The sequence below is a fragment of the Zophobas morio genome, unplaced genomic scaffold (genome assembly GCF_036711695.1).
Source record: "Zophobas morio isolate AGI-343-1 ecotype UQ-CSIRO unplaced genomic scaffold, CSIRO_AGI_Zmor_V1 ptg000005l, whole genome shotgun sequence".
Classification (NCBI taxonomy): domain Eukaryota; kingdom Metazoa; phylum Arthropoda; class Insecta; order Coleoptera; family Tenebrionidae; genus Zophobas; species Zophobas morio.
This window is the reverse complement of record NW_026972110.1, coordinates 2985355-3000115: the sequence shown is the minus strand read 5'-3', so window position 1 is coordinate 3000115 and position 14761 is coordinate 2985355. Positions and strand designations below refer to the sequence as shown.

The 14761-nt window shown below is 31.8% G+C and overlaps 1 protein-coding gene across 1 annotated transcript in view; it reads right to left on the bottom strand.

Moving 5' to 3' along the window:
- Positions 1-596: 596 nt before the first annotated feature.
- Positions 597-14761, bottom strand: part of LOC135146254 (zinc finger protein 569-like) — a 53010-nt gene continuing 38845 nt past the window's right edge. The window contains exons 4-7 of the mRNA XM_064078415.1: positions 7417-7793; positions 3049-3236; positions 2382-2549; positions 597-968 (exon numbers count right to left, since the gene is read on the bottom strand). Of these exons, the coding sequence (XP_063934485.1) occupies positions 745-968; positions 2382-2549; positions 3049-3236; positions 7417-7793 (957 nt within the window). The 3' untranslated portion in view covers positions 597-744. The remainder of the gene's footprint in view (positions 969-2381; positions 2550-3048; positions 3237-7416; positions 7794-14761) is intronic.

Genomic DNA, 14761 nt, shown 5'->3' with positions numbered 1-14761 from the left:
AAAACACAATTTATTTCTCAGTAATACTAATTTACACGACTAATTATGCAGCGATTATGTACAGAATAATTCCTACTCGACTGGAATGGATTTGAATATATATTATATTATATTCTCTTATTGACTGGACTCCACTGGCCGTTTCCGGCGGTGGTCTCTATTTAAACAGCCACCGTTAGAGATATTTGGCGATAGAGGTTCTTCTGGAGTGTCCATACCGACTTCCGCTTCCAGGCTTTTCTTTAGCCGAGCGCCGCCGTTAGTAATGATGAGTCACCACCGTTCATACTAGAAAACCCATACTGAGTTGGCGTTGTGTTTATTTCGTAACAGTATAATAATTGATTTATTAATACTATGCTCTAAAAATTTGTTTTTTACTACAAACTTAAGTTATGAGCGGACATTTCGTAGTCGTTCTGAAAAAATTAATAAACAAGACAGGCATAAATAATGGAAAAAGTACATTTATAATAATAATTATTATTAAGAAATAAATAAAACAATAAATAAATAAATTTTAAACACTATTTAAAAAACAGTATGTACTTGTGTATAGAAATTACACCATTGTACTAATTATCACAGTGTAACATTTGTATATTAACAGGTAAATTATATCCAATATCTAGGTGCTGCAGAAAAGAACAAAAATATGCAAATTGTTCAAAATTTTCTGCACGTAAATACTTTTAATACCATTTTCCTAACAGACAATAGTTTTTGGCCTTGCACTACGAAATATTAGTTACTATCGACATCAATATTTTCTGGAACAGAACACAGACTGTCGTCTTTAAGCACACATTTTTTATAATGAGTTCTCATATTACTGCTTTGTGAAAATGCTAGTCCACACTTTTCACAAGTGTATGGTTTTAGTCCAGTGTGGAAATTCATATGTGTCTTCAAGTGATGTTTTTTTGTGAAGCTTTTCGTACACAATGCACAGGAGTATGGTTTGATACCTAAAAATAAAACAACAGGTAAAAGAACATTGACTACCAACTTTAAATTTAAAAATAAAATACTTCTTACTACTTATCATACTGATTAACGATTAAAATATAATAATATAAATAAGGAGAGTAAAAAATTTATAATCTTTTTTTTGCAAAAAGCATTAATACTCCAGAAACTATTTCGTAGCAGTTGTGAAAAGTGTGATAGTAGATAAATATAAGAGTGAAATGAAAAATATGACATTACCCCTGGAAAAAGAAATAAAAGGTACAGTAAGATAAATTCGTCGTATCCTGGGAAAAGTATGGTCATTATTTTCGAATTCATTTTAAGTTTTATTTTATATTAACTATTTTAGTAAATATGATGTAAAAATTAATCCACGAATACCATTTTTGATATTCGTATACGATATTTTGGTTATTAATCTTATCATATAATAGAAGAGCATGTACTCGTATCTACAGATTTCTCAGAGGGTGAATTTTCAGTGACTGATTAAGCAATTACTGATTACAGTGGTTACCAGTCCCAAAAGTGTTACTCAAAAAGATATCATTATTTGACTCACTACGTTACTACTCCTCGAATTTTATCATGTGTCATAACATATCTAGATTTTAAAACACATTTTAGTTTCACAAATAGCCAAAAGTTCGATTAAGATAGATCTGGAAGGAGAAGAAAGCGAAGCTCAAGTACGTGAGTAACTTTATCATGAATTTTGTTCTAGTGGTGTTGCACATTTTATTGTAATTATATTATTTGAAATTTATGTCATGAAACCAGAGAACATATAGCTATTTCAAAATGTTAGTAATATTATTAGTAGTAACAGTAATTTTGTTTACGCTAACATAACAGTGCAGTGTGCAGCGCACATGCCCACAGAAGTACGTAAGTCACTGCTTACACTGAAAACAATATGTAGAATTTTTAAAATTAATGTCAAAATTAATGTGTATTTTGAAAACAAGAATAAATAATGGCTAATTCCATTTGTATTATCCTTTATACCGTCTACGCCTTTGGCAAAGTGGCTTTTGTTTACAATAATTTGTTAACAATTTCCTTCCTTATTTAAAATCACTATAGTAAAATTGAAAATAACAGCAAGTGTGGAATAAAAGCAAATAATTGCGTGCGCTATTTTTTTTTTTTTTTAGGTAATTTACGATCTTTTTTTCGTACACTTGCCTACGATTACTTAAATATCAGAAAAAGTAGTTTTACGTTGCCCAGATGAAAATTACAGTAGTAAAGTTTTTGCAATAATATACAATAATATACTTATCACATGATACAATGTTATAAGTGTAAATTATTGTAGGCACCTATTTTCTCGCATTAATGTCCATTCGTTTATCACCAGTCTGTACAAGGAAAATACTCATAACAATTTATAATCGTTTACACACCTGTATGAAGTCTTGCATGTAAGCTCATATTCGAGCGGTCTGCAAAGGTTTTTCCGCATTCTGGACACGAATAAGGTCTTTCTCCAGTGTGAACACGTTGATGTTGCTTTAAGAGCATTTTTCTGGAAAAACTTTTACCACATGTAGGGCACTCATGAGGTTTTATTCCTAAAAAAAAAACAGATAAATTATCAGCAAAATAATAACACGTTCGCGTGTTCATACTTATTCAAATGCGATCATTATTACTATTGATTAATGGCATAATAACTTTTTGGAAATCATAAATACTATGTATATAAACTTCTACAAAAATTTGTAATAATGCCGTGCTAAAATTTATGTAATCTTAACGTTTCAAGAATACTGTTCAGATTTTTTATTCAAAAGAATGACATTAATTAAAAAAATCATGTTGATTGAGTTAATTAAAATCTAACGAAATGGGCACATGAGAAGAAAAATAATTGTGTAATTTTACTTCCTTTCTGGATTTTTACTGACTTTCATTATGAAAATGCACAGTAAATTTCTTGATACAATACTTACTTAATTCTTCATGTAAGATTTGATTATCCTTGAAAACGTAAGCACAAGATATGAATAACAAAAATATTTTCACCGGTACATTCTTTAATATATCTATTAATTATTTGTTTTTATTTACCTGTGTGGATTCGAAGGTGCATGTTGTATGCCACCCTTTGGTTAAACCTTTTAGGACAATGTGGGCAAGCGTATTCTTTTCTGTCCCGATGGATTTTCATGTGACTACTTAAATAACCTCTATCATTAAAATTTTTGCCACACTCTGGACATTTGGCAGCAAACTCCTTAGTTCCTTCATGTACTGACCTAAAAAAAATGTATTTAAAATATCGGAGGTATAGAACGAAAAAAAAAATAGTGACGAAAATTCGAAACAGAGTTAAAATTATTTCATCAATTTTTGTGCGATAAGGTTTATTTACAAAGTAAAACACGAATAACAAGGAGTCTCAGGAATATTTGCTTGTGGTCTGTAGGGAAGGCCAAATCGATTGTGTTAAAATTAAATATGCAATGGTACAGAATATAAAAATACGAGTACTTAAAGGACTTCATTTACTAACAACTTGTTTTAAGTTTAGACTTTGAATTCTAAAATAAGTAAGTTTGTACAACAATTTTATGTCTCTCTTAAAAATCGTACAACAAAATGTTGCAATTTATTTCCAAAATTACCAACTGTGCTGAAATTTTGGACATGCTTTAAGGTTATCTTATATGCATGTCTATATTTATTCCTTGCAAAAATTTGATGACGTTATCAGGGGAACCGTTACTTAGACAACTAAATAATTCTTTAACTTTTAAAGTAAGGGCAGATTAGTAGAGCACAAGTATAAAACAGAATTTATGTTGCTAAATTTTGGGATTATTAGAAGACATTTCGTTAGAGTTCTACTATGTTTCTACACGATACTCCTAAAATCCACTCCAAATTTAACAATTAGTCCAGTGTTCTCAGAGATTATTATTGGTCGTGAAATTAGCGAGTTGAAATACTTCAACCCTAGTTCATGCTCGGGAAGTTAAATCATTGTTATAAACTTGCCCCGCACATCTTAATAAAATGGAAAATACCAAGACCACAGTTAAATTAAACGCTTTATTAATGTCTAATCTATACTTATATAATAAAGCTGAAGCTTTTGTTTATTTGAACACGTTTATCTCAGAAACTACTGGTTCAAATTCAAAAAATCTTTTTGTGTTGGATAGTCAATGTATCATATCTACATATAGGCTATATAACATCACGCTACGATCATTAGGAGCGAAGTAGCAATGAAAAATTCGGAAAAACGGGAAAATTATTCCTCCTTTGAGAGCTTCCGTTGCGTACGCTGCTTAAACGGTTAAAGTTACGTAAAAATCATGTATGACGAAATTGTTCCCCTCTAAAAGTTCTAAAGAAAAGTCCGCGACAGCATATATCTATCTTTTAAGGTCGACTCAGTATAACCTTTTTTATGGTAATGAAATTTGTTCTAAAATAATAATGCATTATGTGTAATATTCTCGCGTCACAGTGTTTGTAACCGAACTTCTCCGAAATGGGTTGACCGATTTGTATGAAATTTTTTACGTATATTCGGTAGGTCTGAGAATAGGTTGTAAACTGTTTTTTAAACCCCTAGGTGATAAGGGTGGCCCACCCTAAAAAATTTTTGTCTATTTTTTGGACAAAATTTTTTATTTTTATTTTTTTAAGAATTGGCATCAAAAAATACACATAACCCTAAATTTTCACCTTTCTACCACCAACCCCCATTTTTTAATCGTCTATATAATAAAAATCAATTGCTGTTCCTGTTAGTCTCGCTAAGACTCAAAAACGGCTTGACGGATTTGAAGAATTTTTTTATATTACAGGGATGGTTTATAAATAAAAAAAATAAGGAAAACTTAAAAGAACAGTTAAAAAATAAAAAAAATCTAAAAATTTTGTATGGGAATCGCCACTTCGAATTAATTTAATAGTTGGCGTTTCTGACGGACCTGTCGTCTAACTGACGTGTCATACAAAACTAATTCTTCCGTGCAATTGTGAAAAGTATATTGCATTTCAAATCGTTCTTTGTTTTTCCTAAAAAAAACGTCGTTTACTTTAAGAAAAGTCTTGGTTAAAGTGAATTTAATTACACATTGCGAAAGTTTCTTATTAATTTTGATCTGCCATTCTATTTACCTATAATATTCATTTTGTTGGTTTCGACAAAACCTCAAACTTTACCGTTATTCGAGGATTTAATTTGAAGTTTTCAATATTTTAAAATTCTCAAGACAAAATTTACAGATTTGATTGACTGTGAAAATAATTCTGTGTCGTTTTATGAAGTTCATTAAAAAGCCGAGAAGACGACAGCCTCACATAGGTCCACGAAGTCAATCAAATGTGCAACAAACTACCTCAGGTGCAAACCGCAATGATTTATTTCATGGGTAATTCGGATATGGAAGTTGATCAGCGTTGTGCTCATAATCAACATGAATAAATGAATAAAACTGAGTAGAAACTAATATTCGAAGTACGAAGTACCTACTTCATTATTACTCTGATATACCTGAACATCTACTCTATGTACTGAGTACCTACTTGGAAACATTGTATCTCCCCGGAGACAAATTGAACATCTACGCGTTTTGTGAGCATTTAATCTAAAAATGAGGATCGGCGTGGCAAATAACTGAGCTGTCTGTAAAGCAGCTTAGAAAACGAGTAGGATCGTTGTAAGAGTGAATTTTAACTAAACATGGCGACTTTCATGAACGTGGAATATCAAAAACTTTTCAGGCAATTAACTTTTATTTATGCATAAATTGTGTAGTGCGTTTTTTTTAACACTAGCCATAGAGATTCCCATCTCAAGGTGTCTACCCCATACTAACTTATATTTTGGTGACTCGATTTTTGCCTTGATGGTTGAACACTGTCACTGTTGTCCTTTTTTGTTGTATCGAGATGCTATTTGAGCATCAACTGTTACCTACTGAAGTATTAATATCATCTAGAAAAACTAGAAATATTTTGATTTGATATTCGAGAAGATACTTCGTATTTCGAGTATGAGCATCTATTGAGTTTTATTTATATCAACCATTGTCAAAAAATTGATCGAACGTTGTTTTGACAGAACTTCCTTCGCACCAAAAGTATAATGAAACATATTCAGCATTTTCGAGTTGAGTATTTTCTTCACACAATTTTGTGATGACCTAATCAACATTTACGATCAACACGTATACCACCTTGGATTGGTGCAGTGTAATACTAAAAATAACTGTATTGTATTCCCAAAATTATCTGCGAAAATCGAGTGAGCCATTCCATCAATTTTTTGGGGGCAATAAATAAATATTCTTAACAATTTACCGTGCTTACAATAACTTTAAAACGTCTGCAAGATCTCAAAGTATTCATTTTTGCAACTCTTGAGTTATTCACTAAAATAAATTGACTGATCCATATATTTTTTTGAGTCACTGTAAAAGCAAATCTAAAAAATATGAATGCAATGATAAATTACGAAAATATACTGATGATATTTTCCACATTTTAGATAGGATCTATTCGGCAAAATCTTGAGATGACGTCTTCAAGTTTTTGGGCTTGATAAACAGATATATTTTGATTGAAAACCTACCATGTCAAACAGTAACTTCAAAACCTCTGCAATATTTCAAAATTCAGTTTTGCAATTCTTGATTCAATCAATAAAATAAATTGACTCAGTGATTAATTTTTTTGAGACACCCCCTATAAGCAAAACTAAAAAATATGAATGGAATGATAAATCACAAGTATAGTCTCATCCTATTTTGGACATTTTAGATAGGATTCATTTGGCAAAATTTTGGGCTGACGTCATAAATTTTTTGGAGGGGATAAGTAAATATATTTTGAATAAAAATTTATTATGCTTATCATATGTTTAAAATATCTGCAAGATTTCAAAGCATTCGATTTTGCAGATTCAAAATTAAATTGTAGGTGAAACGAAGTTCACGGGGTCAGCTAGTAATATAATATAAGGTCTTCTAAAACATGTCACTTTGGATTTGAAACTGTATTTTTGTTAATTTATTTTTGAGACCTAAATAACAATTTAGTTTTATCCAATGTTTGTTACGGAAGTTTAACTTTAAGCTTTTCCGTAGAGATGAATCTGTCCAATAAAGAGTTCCAGTTTTTTTTAACTAAGACTAATAATAATTAAGTACTTATATGAAACGTAATGTCTAAGATGTATAAACATATGACAGTACAACGTATAAATATCGATTAAAAATTAAACCTACACGGTATAGCTACTCATTTTTAATGTCATACAAATATTTTATTTTAACATCATATCGTACTTTATTGTCTTCATTCAAACTTTTTTGCAGATACACTATTACAACATCAAGAATTATTATACCGTAATTCATTGTCACTTACTCGTTAAAAACTAATAAAAATTTATGGTGCCACCAAACTTACACTTACCTGTGGTATTTGTAATTCCGGAGTTGACTAAATGTCTTTCCACACTCTTCACATTTGAAATTTTTATGTTGTTTGTTTTCATCATGTAAAATTTTCTCTTCATGCGTTACTTCTTTTTTTCTTAACCATGTTTTTTTTGTACGCTTTCTATCTTCAGCTTTTAGAGGCTGCTCATTTTTTAAACTTAAACTGTGTAAACTTTGAGGTAGGGTTCGTTTTTCACAAATTAATTTATTTAATGAGGTAGGTAAATTTGATTCTAATGTAAGTTCAGCAACTGAGTTTGTTTTAGATGACAAATTTTTTGGAGTAATGTTTTTTTGATGAGAATTATTATTGGGGTCGCTTTCCTCGTTGGCATTTTCGTTGTAAACACTCTGAAACAAAAATAATTCTATAGTGCATGTGTGTGTTATTGTCTTATTAAACTTATTAATTAAGAGATAAATTAGATCTAGCTGCTTCTTGTGGGATGAAGATTTTATTCGGCACATAATCTTTGGCTGCACCGACTTACTACGTTGATTTATTATTATTTCTAAATTATTTCAAATGTGGCAACACGCCAAGCAACATTTGTTCTTTCAATCTTTGCACAAAATAAAATAATGTTTTTGTCGTTTTAAACTATGGTGATCATGTAAGGTGGGTTAATAAAAGATATTTGAATCGTATGAGTGTCCTGGAAAAATTTGGGATTACTAAGGTTTGTAATTTATTTCAAACAAGTTTACCAAAATTTATTCATCTATTTATTCCAAAATCAGTTAATTAAAAAAATAAATAAATAAATTGTTATTGGAAAATACGCCGTGAGATCTTATGCTTAGATATTTTTAATTGCTAAAGTGGCGACGAGAATACAGGTGCTCTCGAAGAAGAGGCATTGCTTTTAATACGTTGCCTATGGTTTATTCTGCTTAAATCACGTTACTAAATTTGGAGATGCATTGATTCCATCTTTGTTATACCCTATGTAACACTTATTGAAATTTAAAGGGAGCACATAGCACATTAATACACCAATCGCATATCTTGTTTGGTGCAGATTGCTGCAACAATCACTGATATTATTATTAATACATCTAAATATTTTTACATCATCAGCATATAGCAACGTTGGAGACTCCAAGCCTTTAACGATGTCATTAATAAAAATATTAAACAATAGTGGTCCAAGAACGGAACCTTGAGGCACACCAGAAGTGCCTGAAAATTGAAACGACCGGAAACTGTTATATTGCACAAAGTTAACTCTATTTACTAGCTAGTTTTCAACAATGGAACACAAATTGTCTGAAAAACCAAACACACTAAGTTTCTGCAGCAGTAGACTGTGATCTAGCTGGTCAAAAGCTTTAGAAAAATCTAGATATATGACCTCAGTTTGATAATATTTGTCAATATTACCGGAAATATATTGTGTGATATTCATTAAATTTGTCACAGTTGAAGGGCCTTGAACAAAACCATGTTGATTAGCTACTAAGTATTTGATTTTTAACTTGATAATATAGGATAGGACAGGAAATATCACCATTTCAAATACTTTGGCAAAATTGTTTAAAATGGAAATAGGACGACAATTTTCCGTTTGAGGGATCGTCTTTCTTAAACAATGAGATAATTTTGGACATCTTGCAGCAGTCAGAAAATGTTTTATTATCAATGACCAAATTAATAAGAAAAGCTAAATGTTCAGAAAATACACCCGCGCAGTCTTTGATTAAAAATGCGGGAACTGAATTGGGACCAGCTGTATATTTAGGTTTAAACGTTTGTAGTTTTTTAAATACTTCATCAATAAGAATGTGTCCCACACGATAATTATTCTCAGATATTTGATGACAAAAAATAGTTTGCAAAAGAATTTATAATATTCTCCCCGCCAGAAATGTGTTCCTTCCTAGATGTGATGTTAGCACGTATAGCTGTGCTGTTTTTTTCAATTTAATAAAATTCCAGAACTGTTTTGGATCATATGCAATATTTGACTCGGCTGTGGTCACAAATTGTTTATACTAAAATTCTATTTCACGTTCAAGAATACTCCTTAATCTTATGAATTCTTCTTGATCATTGGGTAAATATGATTTTTTAGCTTTTTTCCAAGCTAAAAATTTCTTTTTGATCAATTTGATATTTGGGAACAAAATGCGATTATAAAATGCTTCACATGCAATATTAATGTCATTATATTGCAACAAAAAATCCCAGTTGGTGTGTAAAAACTCATTACATAAACTTGGAAAGTTGGTTTTACGAAAGTTAAAATGAGAGGTCAACATTTTTGGAGAGGTAAATGCAAAACATCCATTGCTCTAGAAATATCAATTTCTTTATTGGCAATAACAAGATGGAGGGTTCGGTTTAAATAATTGTACACATTATTGCATTGAAAGAAGAAGAGATAATCTAAAAAATCTAAAAATGATTTAACGGCAGAAAATTAAATTCACAGAATGTCTCAAATAAAGTACCATATTATTCAGTGCTCAAAGAAGGAGGTATGTAAATCAGAATTAAATTTAGAATTAACATGGTGAAGATTTAAGCGAACAGCCCGTATGGATAAATTGATGACGACTAACACGCTTCCTTCCCTTTAAGATGTCAAATTTTCTATCAGAGCAAAATATTTTATAATTCGGAGCCATGTTTCGTTAAGAAGAACTACATCATAAAACTTGTCCAAGACATTTAGATAAAATGTAGATCGGTTCCCTCTAATGCTAAGAACATTTTGGTAATAAAAATTTGAATCATCGGAATGAGAATTTAAATCAATGGATAAAGCATCAATTGAAGTGCTTGTATTTAATTGCCATGAAACTGTTTTACCAGCAGGATCAGTGTACTGATTTTGAGTATTGAACAATTTTACCAGATGTTAAACTTATTAGAATGCCAAAAAGATCGCTTTTGACTTTAACCACAGCATATTTGTACGCAAATCACTTATGTACATTCCACGCAGCGTGATTGATTTAATATCCCACTTTTGATTTTTACGAAGTCCTACACAATTACGATATTTACGAAGTCCTACACAATTACGATATTTACGATCACTTTCGTTAGCTTTGCACTGTTTCACAGAGTGTTTATCGCTACACAAGGGACAGCTAATGTCATTTTTGCAACTATTTTTACCGTGATGGAAACCATTACATTTGTAGCAGCGTAAAACCGTCATTGAGTCATGATATTTTACCGTTTGAAGAAATTAAACAGTATATTTTTTGCAACAATGCTTCCATTCTTTAATTTACCCGAAAATTAGACAAAAAATAATAAAAAGAGAATTTAGATGGAACCGTTTGTTTACACATTTACCTCAATAATTTAGAGGATATGTTGAAAACTAAAGATCTATATTTTTTAGGGTAGCGACTTAAATGTCAAAATTTCGCCCGTCTGTGTCACAGGTTACTATTTTTGAAAGTTGTCATCTTAATTAGCTCACACGTTCAATATAGAATTGTCTTCGAGACTAACACGAATAATTTAACTAAACCAGTGAGAATTAGGCCATAATAAAATATTCAAATAGTTTGGTTAACAACAATTAAATGGTGCTAACTAGATCGATATTCTAGTATGTAGGTAGTAACATACATTTTGAAAAAGTACATATTATTGTTTTGTCAAAAAAGGAATACTTTAATGTAGACAACTTCTATTAAAGCGCAGACAAGATATTTAAATAAAAATATCTATACGAGAAAATCATAGCTAAAGTAGTAGGCCAATTGGCACAAGAATTTTCGTTGTTTTCTCCCACGTTTGATAGTGCTATTCCTTTAAAGGACATTTTAAGTTTTAGAAATTTTAGCATCCGCGTATTTTGACAGCGAACATAAATTTTGTGTGCCTGTTTCCTCCTACACTATCACGCAAAGTCATGACCTATAGCGAGAAAGTAAGAAGAAAATTTATGGCATTAGTTAACAGGTATAAAAAAGACATCCACTATAATAAGCAATATAATAAGATGTTATGTGCTCGGTTAGTGCAAAGTTTATCACGTATGTTATACTTTGTAACATTGTCGAGCTAAAAAAATAATGTATAAAACAAAAGAGACACATAAATTTTTGAGAATAACTAATACGTAATAATATTAATATTTTTAATTAAGACTGATTTAATTGTTTTCACACTTATTGGAGTAATTGAGTGATATAATTTTAAAAGTACAATTTTTATTCAAGTTTTATTTAACTAATTTTGTGGTTATGACATATACAGGGTGTTAATAAATGATTTACAGCTAGAGGGTTATGACAAAAAAATGTCGCTTTCTAAAAATACAGTTTTTTGGCGGCAGAAGATAAATATTGCTATTGTCCATCAATCTGTTGCCAACGTGAGAATAGGCTTAAATAATAACTTTATCTTTTTCTGTAGTCCACAATTTTCCGTATCCGTAATTTAAAGAATAAACGTTAAATGCTGGATTGGATGTTTTGGAACTAACACGCCATGGAGGATGGAAATTCTTGGCTGTTGTCGAAGGATTCGATTCAAAATAAAACAGAATTCTGCAAAAAAATGCGTATAGTGTCGCAATGTATTAACTAGTTATAATGCAATAACAACAAAAAAATTAAGACTTCACGAGAATCAAACGACGGCAAGATTTCTTTACTCAACAGTTGGATTAATAATCCCTTAGTAAGGTAGGTATTTTAGTTACAATTAACGTATCAGACTTTTATTCTGTGCGTTGAATTTGACAACAAAGATTTTTAACATCAAGACAATTTTGTTAGTTCTCTATCCCGATAAATATATAATAAGTATTTAAAAAAAACGTGTTCGTTTGTAGAATACTGCGACATTTACTTGGTGCTGGGTAGACGTAATCGCTACTTCCGAAAGGCGGTAAGTGAATATCTTGACACTTATGTAAATTGTTGTGCATCTGAACAAAAATGTCTTTCAGAGATTAGACTAGAGGTTAAAGGAAACGGGATACCTTGAACAAAAAAATGCGTTTGAAGATCGAGGTAGGCCGAGAAGCACAAGAACGGCGGAAATTTAGGAATTTATTGACTTCATGGAAGAATCTCCTCAGGTAAGCATTAGTTATAGGCACTGCCCAAATAGTTGGAATTCATCTAACTACCACATACGAAATAATTAAAGAAAAGTAGATACCTACCAATGGTTGCTGGGCAGAATTGAGCAGGAACAGTACTTTACGAAAATGTACTGTGGACGGACGAGTAAACCCGGAACAGCATTTTCAATTCCAGAAATTGGGCGACTGAAAATCCCCTTGCGATCCGAAGATAATAACAATTTTCAGTTAATGGATAGTGTGGCATAATAGATCAATATTTAATTGAATCTACTGAGCTACCAAACCGGCTAAACTATAATGCAATTTTGAACTTGTTTCAGAATCAAGTGCAAAATGTGTTCGATAATCTGCTGTTTGAGGTCCACCAGAATATGTGGTTACAATTAAACGATGCGCCAATAAATATATTTTGCTTGCTTGGTCAGAGGTTGGATCGAGGGAAATTATCCTGAAAGACGGATGGGTCCAGGAAGACAGCCAAGTCTCTAAATTTAACTCCCCTGGATTTATTTTTATGGAGGCATATGAAAAATACTACCACAACTCACCACCAAATAGGGCAATTCTAATGGGCAGAATATCGATAGGTAAGGTTTCTGTGACCCTTCAGATGTTAGAAAGAGCAGTTGCGTGCATAGACGAACAAGGTTAAAATTTCGAACTTGTTGAAGTTATTTTGTAACCTTACGGGGAGGCTTATTATTAACAACTTAGGGTTGTCGCCTGCACCGGTGCTTAGTATGCGGCAAGCGGGTTCTTACTATTGTGCTCATTTACTTTGTGGTAGTTTCAATTTCGACTTACTCAACACTATCTTGTCAAAGCTCAACTATCTATCAGAAAATTAGGGCGCCACTCAGTCGTAAAAGTGATAAGAGGGTTGGTGGGGCTGAGACCACGCAAACTCACTACTGGAGTTTTATGTGCCTGATGATGACACTTTTATTAAAAACAAAACTAAATATAATTCAATTTCAAAATCTATACAGGATATGCTAAATGCCAACTAAACAGAATCAAAATCAAACGCTAATATTTTAATTATCGTGGCAAAAATAACGACCAGCTTACAAAAAAACTTTGGAACATATCAGAATCTGACGATAAGCAATCTCAGATACCAATTGGAATTTTCTTTCCACCAAATATACAAATGCGATCACCCACTCGAATATAGCTATATTCTTTGGTTTACATTCGACGGTTCGAGGTAAAATTTAGATATTCGATAAATAACAGTAATTTCAAGCGGTACTTATCGATAATAAAAAGCTCCGAATTCCACTAGAATGTTAAAGAAAAGTAGACGTACACGACCAATCAAAAAAACTCTGCTAGCAACGCGATTCTTCATGCTGGCGATACTAATAAGTGAAAATTTCTTTTATGGACAACGGTACGATAAATTTCTTGCGATATACATCCACTTGGGTGATACAGGAACGGGAATAAGTATGGAAAAAAAATAAAAAAGTCCCCTTTTTGGATCCTTAATTCGGTAACTACGGTAACGTCTCGGTACGTGCTCTGCACATTTATCGAAATAGATGAGGAGTTACACAACCTCCACGGGAAATTCACCAGAAGGTACCGAGGGTCGTTGGTATGCTCCGCTCTTGTCGATGGTCACGGCGAGAAGAACTAGCTGACTTGATTTTCAACCACTATTCGCTACGCCGAAACATTAGCGCCCGATAACTCCCAAATTTAAATGCGATCCAAACCCAAATATTCACCCCTGTTCAACACTGTAACATTTTCATGTTACAATTTTATTACTTTTAACAATTTGTATTACATTTTTCTTGTTTTTTTTTTTGAAGTATATGTATAAGAATATGCACATGGAATTTGACAACAATCGGTCCAGTAGTTTCGGAGATTATTTGATCTACATCCATTATTTATGCCGCTGATTGTTACTTTACAGAGGTTATCACAAAATAAACATAGTAAAATCTAATTTTATAATGTTTCAAAGAAGCGGGATTTGTAGGAGTTATAATTCGGGCGCGAGGGAAGTGCTGTCGATATAAACCTCGACCAATTTTTTGTTCATGAACATGAGCGGCGTTCACATTACCTGATACAAGGGGGCGTTTTTGTAAAGCCAGGATGGTTTTTGTTCTATCCAAGAAGGTAGGTATTAATTACATCTAGGTGGGTAGCGATTTTCATAGTCCATGTATTTTCAATTTTAATACTTGAATAGAGTTTCGAACAAAATGTTGTACAGAAAGGTTTACGCTAATAATA